This window comes from Paramormyrops kingsleyae, chromosome 8 (genome assembly GCF_048594095.1).
Source record: "Paramormyrops kingsleyae isolate MSU_618 chromosome 8, PKINGS_0.4, whole genome shotgun sequence".
Lineage (NCBI taxonomy): Eukaryota > Metazoa > Chordata > Actinopteri > Osteoglossiformes > Mormyridae > Paramormyrops > Paramormyrops kingsleyae.
This window is the reverse complement of record NC_132804.1, coordinates 8,305,419-8,322,306: the sequence shown is the minus strand read 5'-3', so window position 1 is coordinate 8,322,306 and position 16,888 is coordinate 8,305,419. Positions and strand designations below refer to the sequence as shown.

Here is a 16,888-nt window from a genome sequence, read left to right as displayed (position 1 = left end):
CTAACTAATGGAAGTTTATTGCCTAAGAAAATTGGAGACATGTATTGGCTCTGTTTGCGTTTAAATGGGTGTGGCTTTTAAAATCGTCAGGGCTCCATATTGGTAGAAACAAAGTCGTGGGAATATCATTGATGAACAAAATTGGGTCCTGCAGCCCAGGAGATCACTGTCCATATCAGTCAGGTCTGCTTGTGTTTGGGAGCCAATTAGAGCTGATTTGACTCGTTCTCATAAGGCAAGAAGGGAATGTCAGGATTTAGTCCTCGTCCCACACAACACAACTTCTTAGACTTAATCATGTAAACTTTGAGCTGTTCCTGCCTAGGACACAAATACTAATGCAAACAGAAAAATGGACCATTCTTCTGTGAAATGATGTCATTATGGTTCCTGTACCCTGAAGCTCACAAAATGGCTGCTGGCTGGTTATCTTTTGTTTACAGCAGCATTTTCTGTAAAATTTCTGAAAATTTGCTGTAACAGAAACATTGTAATGACATGATTCCAGGAAAGTGGCCTGTCTCCGGGATTCTGGAATCAATAAATTTGGCACCAAGAATGAAACCTTATTCATAGTAATACTTAGCAGCACAGTAACCCAACCTCTCAATGCTGTCTGTATGCTGTGCTCATAAACACGGGAAAGAAGAACAACAAGGGGTCAGAAGACCATTTAGTCAAGCCAAACTGAACAGAATGGACAAGGAAATGAAGACTCAATATTTAAATGCAACATAAATGTAACGGCTCCCCCATGCTCATCAGTCATTTCAACTCATTTGCAGCAAGCAGTCAGCATATATAAAAGAAGAAGAATTTTAAAAATTTTAGGTAATCATTAGTGTGGATAAACAGGCAATTTAATCAAAAACCGTAATGTGATACTGAAATATCTCTACTATTATTAGTGAGACGAAGCTGGTGTGATGCTGGTAAAATTCCATGGATTAATAAAGTCTCTACTGGCAAAACAGTGGTTATAACAAGGAGAGCAGTGGCCATGGGATTGGTCCACGTGACTGTGAGTGTTTGAAGTTGTGCTGCTTTGCCTATTGGCACAGCCAACTGTTAAGTGAGGGGCAGAGCATGCTGTGAGCTTCAGAGCTGCTCCGAGGTCCACCTAAGGCACAGGAAAGGCTTTAGCTTCTGCTTTCAGATCAGAGAACCTTTATTAGCAGCTGCTCCTTACACTGATTATACTGATGGGGGATCAGTCCTATTTATGGGGCTACAGGGACATATGAAGTGTTTGAAGATGCGGCCTGGTTTAAAATCTCGAGGAGATTCGTCAGGACGTCCCTTTACTTAAAATCCAAGTGTCTACTTAAAGCTGAAAGCCATACCTGGGGTGTCCCAATTTCACTGTGCATACGAACACTACGCTCTTCCTGCATGACACTCGTGCGGTCACCTTGATCCTTGCAGACTAGGAAAACTGGGTTCCTGTTAAGAACTCGACACTCTGGATTCCATATGCATATTAACACTATTAGTGAACGACCAGGCATTACAAGCTGAATTACAGAGTGCAGCCATTTTGTCTGTTCCAGCTCTCATTAGACCACATGACAGACACGTGAGTACGGTAGCCAATGAAAATGGTGGAATATGCTAACTGCCTTTTTTAGTCAATTGTCATTCTTTTCAATAAGGACATTAGTTGATACAGTATCAGGCATTCTTGCAGCGAAGGAGTTTTATTTAGCTCTCACATGGCACAGTGCTTAAGGGTAGTAAAATTCTGATGGTTGCTCAAATTCCAGGAGTAACCCGGCCGTTATGCCCCCAATCAATGATTGTAGGTACACCACTATATCCAGGACTGACGAAACAATTTCTGTGAATTTTCACTGTTCAGTAACATACTCACTCTTTCTTTTACACATTTAAACATTTGTCCTTTTCGCACACAAATTCATTTTTTATTTCAATTGGACAGATTTCCCCCGAGTTTTGTTTTCATTGGCAATATAAGATCCGCCAGATATTGCCAGATGACTCCTGGTGGTTTATTAATGATCAATGAAGTATAGAAACAAAGAACAGAAAACCAGCATCTTTACTTATGTAACTATTAGAATGATGTAAATGGATAACGAGAAAGGAAGCTAATAGAGAAGATGACTTGAATATGAAAATTTGTAACGTACTTTGGAAACAAATATACAACTTTAAGAAGTGTGAGGGATTACAATTTCTTTGCTGTTATTAATGGAATGGGGTTGGCTATCATTATCATCACAGATGTTAGCTTTTAATAATCAGAGCCATTCATGTTTATAGCAAGGCCAGATGCAATGCCTCTGCTGGTTCAATACTGACGACAGCGCCTCCTACAGGTCGAGACCCACAGCTGCTGATTAGTACCTGCACATTGTACCTGCAGGTGGGTTGCTCTGATGGTGTGTGTATGTATGTGTATATTAGTCTCTTGTGTCCTGAGGAGGGTGTGTTTATTTTCTGGGAGGGGGGGCCGCGGTGAAAGGCGAAACATCTGGCCACGATCCAGCCAGTCCTCACAGCTCTGTGTCGGCCATGGGGGACTTGGCGGTCTGGTGTCCATTGGTAGGAGGTGGCTGGCATTTTCCACCATCAGGGGACTCTCCGTTGATGCTGGGCTTTGGGGCCTGGGGCTCCTGTGGCTGCAGGGGGGCCACAGACACCAGAGTGTTTCCCTGGTTCTCCTCATCCACCTGGAAGGTCTCGTCGGCCTGTCGACACACACGCACACGTCACGAACGTGGACTCCCAGTTACTCGTGCGATAGGAACAGATATTCATTATTGCTGTTGCTGAAAGGCAGCATTAAAGAGCACTTTGGGAATCCTCAAAAAAGCAATGATGTCATGCCAAAGTTTGAATTAGCGGTGGCGTCAGTTTAGCGCATTTAAATGCTTAGCATGCGCTTTTACCTGGATTGATTTACCCTGTTTTTGGTTTAACCTGTTCATGAAATGCGGTGGGTTAGGGTGTTTGTGGCTGAGGCCTAAAGGTGGCCAACTGGTGACAGCAGGTCCAGGAAAATCGCGGTAATCCTCCCTGCTGCCAACTGGCCGCCGATCAGCTGGAACGCTGAGGCAAATGCTGCAGAGCTCTAATATGCAGAACTCACTGAAAGTCTTGGGACGGCTGCTTAATTTGGTAAAAATTGCTGCAAATCTATTGGTTTCATAACAAAAGTCCATTGACAAGCAATGTTTAACATATCCGCGCATATCTTCCACACAGACATTTTGTTTTTATTGTCAATTGTTTTTTGACAACTCATTCAGTTCTTCATTTCTTGTCATACTGCTATTAATTGCATTTGCCATCACTGACTCCCATAGGGACAATAAACACAGATGTTTGGTGTTTTATGTTATTTCAAAGGTGTCACTAATTAAAAAGTGACCAATCGGACTGCTTGACAATGAACTTTTTAACTCATTTATAATTTGGGTTTCAATTGATCACTGCTTGAAATCAATGTTTTAATTAAAACTACAGGTTGTTTCTAATTTTCCAACAAATGAATAAAGTAATGATTTCTGTTATAAAATTAATAAATTAGCAAATTTTTTACTGAATTAAGCAAATGTCCCAAGACTTTCTATGAGCGCTGTAGCATAGTGTATTAATCACAAAATCAACTACCTGCAGCAAATAAGAGTAGCATTTCGTCATATCAGAAGATGAATCACGAATCGAATTGCAAATATGATGGATTTACTAGTATTGGTTTTTCAGTTTTTTTCAGGAGAAAAAGTAGTGGGTTTGTCATTCAATTGATCAAAATTAGATTTTCTTTTGCCTAAAACCACGGTTGTGGAAATAGCCTGAAAATAGTTCATATATTAGTTAGTCATGTAAAAAATTATTGATATCCTGTGTCATGATATAAGACCAATGGAGGGCTAGAGAAGAAGCAGTTGAGATTGTCTAGTATGGTGATTCCCAACCTGGTCCTCAGAGACCCCTAGATGATCCATGTTTTTGCTCCCTCCCAGCTCCCTTATTTACTGGGATCTGGAAGGGAGCAAAAATGTGGACTATACCAGGTTGGGAAACACTGGCCTAGTAAGTAATATGCCCTGATGATTTGAGACTGCATGAGTGGAGGTAGCGTGGGACTCCATTGCTGGCCTGTGGACGACCGCTGTTTCAAATCCAGCTGGAGCCTTCCCCAAGAATATTAAAGACAATTTGTCGCATGAAGAATTAGTCAGGGTCAGAGCATGAGTGTCACTGTTGCGCTGGGATGCTTTGGAGCTCACATATGCAAACAGAGAATAACACAAACTGCATTTCGCTTCCATGTTATGAACATTGTTGCACATTATTGTGAACGAACACTGACCAGCTTCATGCCCTTGGCGCTGTGCCCGCGGTGGTTCTTCAGGACATAGCAACCAATGAGAAGCGCCGCCAGCAGTAGCCCGGCCAAGAGGAGGGAAACCAGCACTGTGGGGGAGTGCTTGGTCCAATAAGGCACCGCCTCCTTCAAGTCCATCTGCATGGGGGGGGTGGTGGGGGTTATGCACACATCCATCACTTTTCAAGAATGATTGATCCAGTCAGAGGGTGGAAAAATGAGGCAAAACTCCTCAGCCAAGGTAGGTCTTGGATAGTATGCTATTTATTCTGCAGGACATGAAATTCAGTCACAAGCTTAGTCACAAGCTCAGGGAAATTATTCGTTTTATCATCAGTAGTAGCAGTGATCAGAAGTGTAGTGAGAACAGAACAATCCAAAAATTTTCAAACAACTGAAAGTTTTAGATTTTTCAGATTGTGAAATCTAAAATCCAATCCAAGCCTGAGTAGAACTACAACTCTTACTACAGTCTTTGAGTTTTCAGCTAAATGGACCAAAATGGAATTAGAACAGCTTTTGTTGCCTGCAAAGTGTTATAGGGCATAGGTTAAAGGGCATAGGAAGACACAGTCTAGCATTCCACTATGTGATGCTTACGGTGATGTTGTTTGTATAACATCCTCTGGATATTTTTAACAAAGTGCCAAGGAACTGTAGTGGAAACACATTGCCTTCAAATTCCACATGGCCACCAAAGCAAGGCTGATATGCCACTGATGACAGCCATTCATCTGTGGGAAACTGGGAAGTTGGACTGGATGCTAAATACTGTAAGAGCTGTGATTTACGACTGTCAAATCAGAACCATCATTTTGGACAAAGACACTGGACCCCAACCAAAGTTCAGTGTAATGAGCATTAACCCTCCGGATGCTTGAATAACATTGTCTGGGTTGAACAAGCTTCTTTTGTGCAAAATCTCAGTTAAAATGGCTGCCTACCTTATTTTTGACCTTTTCTTTGTTGAGCATCATGGCTATAGCATGTGCATCATCTGTAATTTAAGACAAATCCACATTTTTATCAGATGATTCTGGAGATTATTAGGTGAAAATGACCAAAAGTGCAAACAAAAACTAACCTTCAATGGTTTTGCCTGACATGATTACTTGTTTGGAGTTTTCTTCTTGGAAAAATTCGATCTTGCAGTCGGTTTTGCATATATCTGGTAAGGCATTTAGAATCTTGACTTTGGTTTGTGCCTAAAAGGACAGACGGCACAAATTCATTGAAATGAGGGCCTGCTCAAGCACATACACATTCTGCCCAGAATTCCCTACAGTATCTCCAACATTTCCTTCGAAGATGACTTCATGTATGAAGGACTACTCATATGACTTCTATCTATCTGTCCGTCCGTCCGTCCGTCCGTCCGTCCACCCAAACAACTATAGGTTGGGTGTTGGGTGTCGTTTTTCCCATAAACTTCCAGAATATTCCATTGTCCTCAAATATATTATTCTGTTTTTCTTGATACATTTTCAGTCCAATATTCAGTTGTCACATTCTGAAACTGTAATAGCTCCATCATAATATCTGATTTTGTTTCGCTTGGCTCTCTTGCCATTATAAACATAATGTTTGAAATACTGGGATTACCCCTCCGCTTATTCAATGAGGGGTCATGGTGAACCTGGAATCCTAGGTCGGCACAGTGAACAAGGATGAAGATGCGAGCTAAAGGCAATCGCACACACATTAAAAGGAAGCATTTCACCAAGCAGGAAGTCCAGGGGTAACATGCAAGCTCCACACAAGCAGCTGCAGTCAGGATTCCAACCCATAACCACAGAGGTAAGAGGTCACAGTGCTACCTGGTGAAGCTGCCCAGATCAAAAGACAAAAGAGAGCAACGAGCATGGGACTCACGCAGGTAGATGCATGGTTAAGTGTGATTTTAACTGCATCCCTGTTATTAATCTTCTCCTTCTCCACACAATGGATTTCGGCCTACAGAAAAGAAAAAAATTGCATTACTACAGCTGGCGGTGCGACAACATTCCAAGCAGGGATTAGATCACCGTTGAGCAGATCCAGATTAATCACAAGCACACAGCATTAAAAAGAAAAAGTTGAAAACCAGACCAGGGGGGCGTGGGGGGGAGGGGTGTTCCAAAAAAGTGTTGGCTCAACGCGAGACACAGCGTTTCATTTTTCAGTAAAGGTCATTCCCATAATATACTGTATGCCACAAATAATAATAATTATAGTGTTACAGAGCTGAGGTTAATATTTAAAGTAAACAATAATTATTTTGCTGTTTAACTAAATTAACTGCATTATTAATCTACCATAAACTGAGAGACGTGGGGCGTGGTCATACTGGACGTGCATTTTGCAGCGAAGCAACTAGTTAGTTTAGTATTTTAAGGTCTGCTCTGAATGCCAGGCAAGACCACCAGGAATTCTCCCAGTAATCCTACTGGCCGGTCCCCAAGCCTGGTTCTGAAAATGAAATCACCGCATATGAAAAATATGAGAATAGAATTACCTAATAAATCAATCAATCAAATAATGCAATCAATTTAACCAGCTAATTAAGTTAATTAGTTAACTGTCAGTGGCAGAATCTTACATTTAAATGGACCACCGGTTGCTTATGGTTTGGTATGCGGTGGTGATGGGCATCTGTCATCCTTTACCTTGTGAAGACGGTAGGTGCTGGTCACACTCTCGTAATCCGAATAGTCCATCTCGATGACATCGGGCGGGTCTGTGAAAATGTTGTCGCCACGAGTCTCATCCTTTCCTTCAACGATTTAAAGAAAGCTCACTCTCTCATCCCCCAGACCTTAAAGAAAGCTCACTCTCTCATCCCCCAGACCTTAAAGAAAGTCACTCATTCATCTACCAGACCTTAAAGAAAGTCACTCATTCATCTTCCAGACCTTAAAGAAAGCTCACTCTCTCATCTCCCACATCTTAAAGAAAGCTCACTCTCTCATCTCCCAGATATTAAAGAAAGCTCACTCTCTCATCTTCCAGACCTTAAAGAAAGCTCACTCTCTCATCTCCCAGACCTTTAAGAAAGCTCACTCTCTCATCTCCCAGATCTTAAAGAAAGCTCACTCATTCATCTATCAGACCTTAAAGAAAGTTCACTCTCTCATCTCCCAGACCTTAAAGAAAGCTCACTCATTAATCTACCAGACCTTAAAGAAAGCTCACTCTCTCATCTCCCAGATCTTAAAGAAAGCTCACTCATTCATCTATCAGACCTTAAAGAAAGTTCACTCTCTCATCTCCCAGACCTTAAAGAAAGCTCACTCATTAATCTACCAGACCTTAAAGAAAGCTCACTCTCTCATCTCCCAGACCTTTAAGAAAGCTCACTCTCTCATCTCCCAGATCTTAAAGAAAGCTCACTCATTCATCTACCAGACCTTAAAGAAAGTTCACTCTCTCATCTCCCAGACCTTAAAGAAAGCTCACTCATTCATCTACCAGACCTTAAAGAAAGCTCACTCTCTCATCTCCCAGACCTTAAAGAAAGCTCACTCTCTCATCTCCCAGACCTTAAAGAAAGCTCACTCATTCATCTCCCAGACCCTAAAGAAAGCTCACTCTCTCATCTCCCAGACCTTAAAGAAAGCTCACTCACTCATCCCCCAGACCTTAAAGAAAGCTCACTCTCTCATCTCCCAGATCTTAAAGAAAGTTCACTCTCTCATCTCCCAGACATTAAAGAAAGCTCACTCTCTCATCTCCCAGACCTTAAAGAACGCTCACTCTCTCATCTCCCAGACCTTAAATAAAGCTCACTCTCTCATCTCCCAGACCTTAAAGAAAGCTCACTCATTCATCTACCAGACCTTAAAGAAAGCTCACTCTCTCATCTCCCACATCTTAAAGCAAGCTCACTCTCTCATCTCCCACATCTTAAAGCAAGCTCACTCTCTCATCTCTCAGACCTTAAAGAAAGTTCACTCTCTCATCTCCCAGACCTTAAAGAAAGCTCACTCTCTCATCTCCCAGACCTTAAAGAAAGCTCACTCTCTCATCTCCCACATCCTAAAGAAAGCTCACTCTCTCATCTCCCACATCTTAAAGAAAGCTCACTCTCTCATCTCCCACATCTTAAAGAAAGCTCACTCTCTCATCCCCCAGATCTTCCCAGACTTACACTTTTAAAATGTATTATTTATCATTACTATTACTCTTATGTCAAAATATTTATTTTATCAATATTCTATTTTTTTGGATATTTCTGTTTGTGTACAGTACCACATACTTTTCGTTTGCATGCTGGTTTACTTGTTTGCACTCTGTGTATTGCACTTTGACCGTTTTACACATTTATGTTCATCTGTGCTCTACTTTGCTGCTGAATTGTGCAAGAATTTCCCCCTGGTATCTATACATTTCAACTTAATGTTTTAAAGAAGCCTTAAGGCTTTCGAAAGGGTACAGCAGCAGTATCCCATCATGATAAAAAAAAGTGTTAAATGTGATCTTTGTGCCTTACTTGTGTATACCTCCCACCAGGTGTCTGTAACATAATTAATTCTGGGGGCAGAGGTTCTGCTCTTCAGTAAGTCATCCAGTTTTTCCTGCTCTTCCTCCCCTAAGAACGGAAAGCCTTCCTGACAGTTGACAGCATCTGAAAAAAAGTACATTTTTGTCAGTGAGAAACGAGGAACAGAGTGGGAATTTTCTGCCCAACACCAGCCCATTTTACCTTTGTTCTGGGGGAACTTTGATAAATGAAGCCACAGGTCAAGTCTTATTATCCCGATAATTTTTTTACTTTCATTTCAAGAAGAAAATAAATAATAAATAGTATATTGAACTGTTGAAGCAGTCTGACTCTTTCAGCCCCACCTGGTCTCTTTCTAACATCCATTGTTTGAGAACCTTCCAGTCATTAGCCATAGTGAGCGATTAGCTATGACTCCTCTGCAGATACGCACTGTGCTCAGTCAGTTATAAAGGACGAGCGACCACACCGACACGCGTGTCGTGTATTTGCACGTTTCTCTGTGCAGAGCAATCGTGGCCCATTGCTTGTGTGTGTATGTGTGCATGTGAAGACTTGCTGATTAACATTCTGAAGCGTTTTTGTAGAATATTAAACGTGTAAAATTGTTTTGTTTCTGAATGGCACAACACCTAAGCGGCACAACCGGGAAGACTATCGAGTTTCCTGATTGGCCACTCTGGGCCTGTTGGGAAATGAAAGTGAAGGTCTATAAAACTAGGTCCATATATGATAAGAAGCCAACCAGTAAAATTGCTTTTTCTGCGTTCATTAATTGGCTGCATGTTATGTTAGGTTTAGCATTTCTGTAATTCTGAAATTCCTTCCCCCTAAAAATATAACTATTTTATAGCTTTATAGTGCTTTCTTAAGCCACAGTAATTTTACCTTTGGGGAGGCGCATTTAGGGAAATCATCTATTTAAGTAAACCATGGGATGTGTTATTAAGTAAAGTCAGCGTAAGCAGCGATGCGATTTAAAATGCGATCTCTGTTTGCTGACTCCAGAGCAGCATTTCCGAATGAACCTGCGTATGATATCTTACTGCCTGCGCTTCTCATGTTAGAGATCAAGGCAGAGCTGACAGCTTCACGCGTCTCCAGATGTCCCTCATCAGCACTGGCTGTGGACTGGTGGCACGTTCACCCCACGGTTTGTGGTGTGGATGCCTGAAAGGCAGCTGTGAAGCCAGTAGCTGCTGAGCTACCTGCCAGATGCTGGGCCGTGTCTCTGCACTCGATGACTGCGGGGAGAGGGGGGAGCTCTGCAGTAGTGACTGTTATCCTTGGCTAATCGGTTGCCGTGATTGGTTTAGACTAGGTCCTGTAAGCCACCAGCAAACATTAGCCGTACAGCTGATCTCCAGCCAACTTTCTCAGCATGGCTGCCCCATAGCAAACACATGGGAGCAGAGATCCTCAGCATCCTCCTTAAAAGGACTCCCCCCCCCCCCCCTCCCGCCTTGGTTCTCGTTCATGGACTCTTCTCCTCTCCCTGTGTTCTTGTCCAGGCAGCCGTCTTTGCTTCCTGCTGTTTTCTCAGCTTGAGGTTTTAAGGTTTTAAGAATATTAGAAAGTACACAACCTCCCCCCCCCACCCCCAGACATCACCAGCTTACAACAAACATTAGTCCAAAAAATAACAACGTGTACAGATACCAGGATGAAATAGTCTTGCTGGGCCGAGAGGAGTTTTCCCCAAAATATGAGCATATTTTAAGGATTTCGTTTCTGCTTTCTTCTCTGACAGGGGAACCCCAAGCAGCTATTTGCTGAGGCTTGGGTGTGTCTTTCATCCGCTTCCCCTTCCTCCCTGCGTCATGGTCTCATCCAGGCTGCTTAATTTAGGTTTCTTGTTCACTCGACCCCACTCTGCACCCCCCTCCCTCCTGCCTATACACCCTCACCAGCTTCCAACATTTGTTTGACTGATCCCACCAATCGGCGAGAAAGACAAACGCAGGGCCCCCCCCCCAATGTATCCCACTCTACCCCATCCCAGCTCAGGGGGGGGGGGGGTCCTTGTTAGCAGTTCTATCACATAGTCTTTCTCTGTCCCACTCATATCTCATATGCATTGCATTTTGTTGCTTGTGTGAACGTGGTTAAAATCGCATTTTTTGAGCGGCTGCGGCTTGGCATGAGACTGATTGCGCAAGATGCGATGGTCATGGGGGGGGGGGGGTTTGTATGCATTCCTCAGCATGTGAGGTTTACTATGCTGAAAGCTTTTTATCAGTTTCGTATCGCTCTAGTGAAATCCTGCCTGATAGCAACAGCAGAAACACAAGATAAAGCTTCAACAGAGCCTAGAATCAAGTGTATAAAAATGTAGAAGTTAACAAAAGGATTTAAAAAAAAATCACAAATAGCAGTCTGTGCTTATTTATAACAGGGCTGTTGTATGAGATTTGGGTCTGAAAGATTTACTTCAAACTCGCATAACAAGAAACTTGTTCTTTTGACAATTTGTTATTCTTTGGATATCCCACCCGGTTTACCGTATGTCACCTCACCAGCCTGTCAATCATGCAGTTCATTCAAGAAGCATTCTTGTGTATTGTTTGGTTACTTACGGTTAAAGGTCAGAGTTGGGTGGGGGTTAGGGGTTAGCTTAGCCGAGCTCCCTTAGCCCCCCCGTAATTCGAACCATGGAGTGTACTTACACAGTATGAGTCACACAGCATATTGTTTTACAGTAAACTACTTTGTTTTTATTAAGTGAGAAGAGTACACTCTAAAATGACAATAATTTAATTGATTTAATTGATACTGTTATTGATCCTCGTGGGGAAATTGTCTTTTTTTTTTTTACTCCTCCCTCAACTTGCGATGGGCAGCCACCTGTTGGGGCGCCCAGGGAGCTGGGGGTTAAGGGCCTTGCTCAAGGACCCGCAGACGTGCTGAGGCTGGGTTTGAACCGGCGACCCTGAAATGTTCAGTGATAAGTATAGATAAAAGTTTAGATAAAAAGTATAGTGTTGTAAATACATAAACTAGTAACATACTTGTGTATTATTATCCCCATTTGTGTGTGTGGAGCAGAAATACGCCCTCGTGATGATGATTTTCCATTCGCGGATGCTGTTCTGGCATACTGTGATGTGTGTGGGTTTTCAGATGAATTAAATGCTGTTTGCTGAGCTCCGCTTGAAGATGTGTTGGACATCGGCGTTTCTTTTCACGTTATGAGAGGGCCAGATTGGGTGTGGGAGGGGTTGGATGTAGGCCAGGTTGGATGTGGGTGGGGTTGGGTGTGGGTGGGTGTGGGAGGGGTTGGGTTTGGGAGAGGTTGGGTGTGGGAGGGGTTGGGTTTGGGAGGGGTTGGGTGTGGGAGGGGTTGGGTGTGGGTGGGGTTGGGTGTGGGTGAGGTTGGGTGTGGGAGGGGTTGGATGTGAAACCATGCCCTTCCCACAGGTCGCAGGCTTCTCCCACGTTTAGTTTTTTGTACCCAAAGATGGCATATGGGGTAAGTTAAGAGGACCTCTATTTTATCAGTCTGATGGTGACAGGAGAAGAGGTTATGAAGAGGAAAAAGGCAGAAAGAAAGTATCCAGCCAGGTACTTGCACAGCCATGTACATGCGCAATTGTGACATAGGACTGGGCTAAAAAAAACTGGGAAAGAGAAGCAACCTTATGGTTCCAGTTAAGTTCATAATGCGGCCCTAAACTTTGCTGTCATTGCCCAGGCTTAATTATCGGGAGCTCGAGCCGGACAGGCCCTGCAGAAGAAGTTTTGGCTGGGAAAGCTAAATCTGTTATAGTCCCTGAGGGGGAAGTAAAAACTAAAAAACTCACTGCTCTCTGACAAGAAACAGCAGCATTGTAAGGAAGGCGTTCGGGGGGGGGCTTTGTGCTGACTGCAGTTCTGTCTACACAGTACTTCTGTTTGGTGACTGACGCTTCTGTGAACGGTGAACAGGCTTGATTTATTGTCTGGGAAAGATGTTCTTTACAAAGAAACATGGGGTTTTGCAAGTAGAAAAGTTCTCAAAACCTGCCAATAAAATTCTCAGAGTGTTTCCTCAATATTTAGTCACTAGTAAGCACTTCTGGGGATGCCAGTCACCCTGACCAGAATAAGCAGTTAGAAGATAGATGGATCGATGAATTTAGTACTAGATGCTGTTTATCATCTAATTAGCTGTTTTTTTTTTTATCTTTTTACTCTCTTCTGCATAAGGTGTGAAGAGATTAGTGCCGATGTTGATAATGGTGTTGACTCCAGACATGATTTGTGATCATCGTTTTGGAGAGTGCTTCTGAGTTCCATCAGGTTTCCATCAGGTTGCTGGATCTGATTTAGTTTTATGAAATCCACTCTGTGGCTATTAAACGGCACCAGCAGGTCCAGCCATCAGTGAAGGTATGCTGGTCGCTATGGTTGCTAGCGGACATACGCTTCTGGGGCTGCGCCGTGATTGGCACACAGGGAGTTCGCAGGAAATCACTCTGATGGCGGAGGCCGCCATCTTGAAACGGGGAAGATCTCCACATGGAATTGCATGTGGGTTAGAAATGCTCTACCAGAGGAGATCTGAACCAGATCTCCATCTGCACCCCTCTGGGTGCGCTGTTAGCTGCTGATGGATAATTGCTTTCATACACAAGTGTGTGTAACCACGCTCGTGGGAGTTTTACTTACACAAATATGTTCTGAGGGCAGAATGAAAAATCATTGGTTCAGACAGAGAGACAACCAATGTTGAGCAGCTGGGGCCAAGCAACTAGAGGAAGCGTGGTCAAGACATCAGATTGGTTAGTCCCACCTCCCCAGTTGCTTGGACCCACCTCCGCTACAATCTGATTGGTTACCTCTCTGAACCAATCATTTTTCTTTCTGTCCTCAGAACATTTTTGTTAAGAAAAACAGCTGTAACCACCTGTATGATTTGAGGCCTCCTGCAAGCAGGGCTATTTGTCTGAGACCCTCCTGATTCACTGGCTAGAGTCACCCCCATTTCTGTTGACTTTGGTCATTCACATTCCCCAGGGACTGAGTCACCGCCACTCAGTTCCACTTTGTGGGTGCAGCATGAAATTAAATGGTTTAACCTGCTGACTCACACCACGGGACTCAACCCCCCCACCGCACCCAGGTTGCTGCCAACTGATTACCTCACACTGCTAAAGAGCCAGGGGTGCTCATCTTGGAATCAACTCCAAAGTTTAAAAGGAGCTTCATCAATCCTCTTAAATGTGACCCAGAGATGGGACCTGCAGTTAAGCAAACAGAAATGTCGTAATGATCACTAATGACCAGCTGAATCGGCCGCTGTAGGAAATATTCCAGCAGCTCCACGGACTCCCCAAGAGCTTTAGCGTGGGAAAAAGTCAGCTAAAGCTTTGCATGGTTTATTTAGCAGAAGCCACAGCAGGGCCTTGTTCTCAGGTACGTGGGTCAGCAAAGGCATCTTCACCTTTTCACCACGAGCTTTACGGGTCTAGCGCCAGCCAGGGAATCGAGCACCAACAGGCTAATGGTTTCAGGCTTTCCGATCTGCCGTGAGCTGCTAACCGGTAAGAAGAGATTTGTGCGATTGTGACATTACCGGCGATGCTGCCGCCCTTGAGCTCTGTGGATGGTCTTTGATGCTCTTACGCATCCAAGGGCTCAACGTTTAGACCTACAGTCATGGGGCCGTTTCAGCTGGGGCCCCCGCGGCAGCCTACCATAACCACAATACAGTTTTCATAACGATTCCTTTCACCGATCTCATGTTGCAGCACCCCCTCGCCCCCCCTCCCCCTCCCCCAGGGACGGACGGTGTCAGAGGTAGAGGAATGTCGTGCCGACACGAGATTGGGTTCCTCATGAGGGATACTCCCCACTCGTGTTCCAAAACCCAGTAACCCAGCAAGCAGAAGGGGGTAATTCGTGGGCACCTCACCCTTACCCCGCATTCTCTGACAGAGCTGTGTGATGGTGTAGGGCGGGGTCGGAGGCATTGAAGTGGGAGATATTCATATTAGGTTTCTAAAGTTAAAAAGAATCTAATAACTGTTGGTCAGGAATTTTCCGCGTCTACCCTCAGATGGCGACTAAGCTGCGAGCACTGTAATTATGTACCCAGTGTTGCTGCCGTATGCTAGGTGGGGCAGAGTTTGTTCCTTCCCTTCGCAAACTTTGGCTGCGTCGCCTCCCGACAAGTTCCTCTCTCGGTTTCCTGGGTCTCAGGGCCATTTCAGTCCTGTCACAGATTCCAGGGAACCTCAGACTGAATCTTATGTCAAATTTTACCAAAAAAGCAAAGCATGCTGGCCTCTCATAACTTCACCACTGCCGCTGAACACCAAATACTCTCTCCTGATGCCGACACCTGCTTAGTAATACACCTATCTTAGCAAAAATGAAATAATACAGTAAGTGAATCGAGATGGTCTCCAGCCCTCGAAAATCAGCAGAGCAACTTCCAGCCTCTGAAGCAACGACGGCAGACTCAGAGAAGCTCTGTACAGTCCACACCCAGCTTGGCTCCTCCTACTCTGCTCTTCATCCAGCCTGCAAATAAACTTCTCCAGCCCTTTCTGCTGGCTGGCTCCTCCGTGACACAGTTCTTCCACAGGCACTCGCTCTCCACGCGCTCCTGAACGTTCACATAGAGGAGACGCCCGATCCCACCACAATAAGCGTGCCCACCCTGCACACCCTCAAACTCCGACTTAAAGCGACGCCTCCCATGAACATCAGCGGGATGAGGGAGAGCATCTCACAGGTCGGTTGGAACCCCCCCACCCACCCACCTCATGCACATTCCACCGCGAAGGCCCATTAGAGATCCGAGGAGCCCCAGAGGCTGCTCACTCACCGTGACAGAGCCACATGGACAGCACCAAGATGAAGCCCAACTTCATCCAGTCTCCATTCCTCCCGAGAGACAACGCTGGCATCCTGGCGTTTGGGAAATGTGTGGGCGCAGAGAGGGGGCGTCTGTAATTCGTGTTTTTTTCCCTCCTCGTACCGTGAGACGGACACACATGGATAAAGAGCTCCTTGTGCTGTGGGTATTTTATATAGCCCCTGCCTGTCGCCCTCTTTCCACACCCCTCATGCGCTGCTCATTTTACCTCTTCAACCGAGTCTCATATTTCGGCATGAGGGGAGAGAGAGAGAGGGAGAAAGAGAGAGAGAGAGGAAATGGGTAGCAGAGGATTTTTTTTTCCAAATTTTTCATGACTCTTCGCCTTGTAGTAACTCTCCAGAATAGTGGGCAGTAATTATAGTAATGTTATTTATATAGTTTTTATAATATAAAATATATAATATTATTAATATAATTTAAAATAATTTTATTCAGTGATGCTTCATTTTGCCATTTGCACACATTTGAGTACTTAGGAATCTTGCAGTTTTTGCATTTCCCAGCTTACTTACATACATATGAAGATCGGAGTCCTGGGCTCATAGCGCAGAGTCAGCTAGTTAACTGCCGCACTGGAGCAGTTTTCAGGGACAAGGGTTGTGACCAGTGGCCAACTGGTGATATGATCACTCTGCTGGCTGCAGGATTCCAACTGGCGACCTTCCCAACCCACAGAGCCACACAGTGTTCAAGTAACTACAAGTACTACTCAGTTACCGTGAACCTGACGTTGATCCGCACAATGTAATCAATTCACTTATTAATGCACTGTGCTGTGATGAGCTGTGAAACCGAGGTCTTTACTCTCTAAGGTCATGACTCATCCTTGGGCATCTTTCAAAAGAGTACGATTGGTACCCCGAGGTCCAGGCTAAAACTACCCACTGTGGCCCTATCAGATCTGGCCTCCTAGTCATCTCCTTTATCTAATTGGTGAATTCTCTCCTGCCCCTTCACCACATTAGTTACTGTGTGGGGGGCTTACTGGCACAGAATGGCTGGTGTAGCTGGGGGCTACACAGTGGTGGTGGCTGAAGTGGCTCCTATTTGGTTCTGTAAAGCACTTTGGGTGTCTTGAAAAATGCTACATAAATGTAATGTTCATTAATTCATCATTCAGTATTTGGGAGAAAAAAATACCTCAAATCGGCAGATAAGAAACATTTCAGTGAAGTTATAAGTGAGCTGG

General features: G+C 44.2%; 1 protein-coding gene across 1 annotated transcript; it reads right to left on the bottom strand.

The window, feature by feature from the left end:
- Nucleotides 1–1,671: 1,671 nt before the first annotated feature.
- Nucleotides 1,672–15,887, bottom strand: LOC111858622 (uncharacterized). Its single transcript, XM_023840553.2, has 8 exons — nucleotides 15,646–15,887; nucleotides 8,823–8,957; nucleotides 7,000–7,106; nucleotides 6,227–6,307; nucleotides 5,439–5,559; nucleotides 5,299–5,351; nucleotides 4,340–4,492; nucleotides 1,672–2,711 (listed from the first exon to the last, which is right to left on the bottom strand). The coding sequence occupies exons 1-8, from the start codon at nucleotides 15,725–15,727 to the stop codon at nucleotides 2,517–2,519; spliced, it is 927 nt and encodes a 308-aa protein (XP_023696321.2). The 5' UTR covers nucleotides 15,728–15,887; the 3' UTR covers nucleotides 1,672–2,516.
- Between the last annotated feature and the right edge of the window lie 1,001 nt (nucleotides 15,888–16,888).

Excerpts from the sequence above, each read along its gene's own strand:
- LOC111858622 (XM_023840553.2), bottom strand. The coding sequence starts at position 15,727 with ATGCCAGCGTTGTCTCTCGGGAGGAATGGAGACTGGATGAAGTTGGGC. Across the intron at positions 8,958-15,645 it reads GTCCATGTGGCTCTGTCACG|ATGCTGTCAACTGTCAGGAA; the intron begins GTGAGTGAGCAG and ends ACTTTTTTTCAG. Across the intron at positions 5,352-5,438 it reads GTCAGGCAAAACCATTGAAG|ATGATGCACATGCTATAGCC; the intron begins GTTAGTTTTTGT and ends CTTAAATTACAG.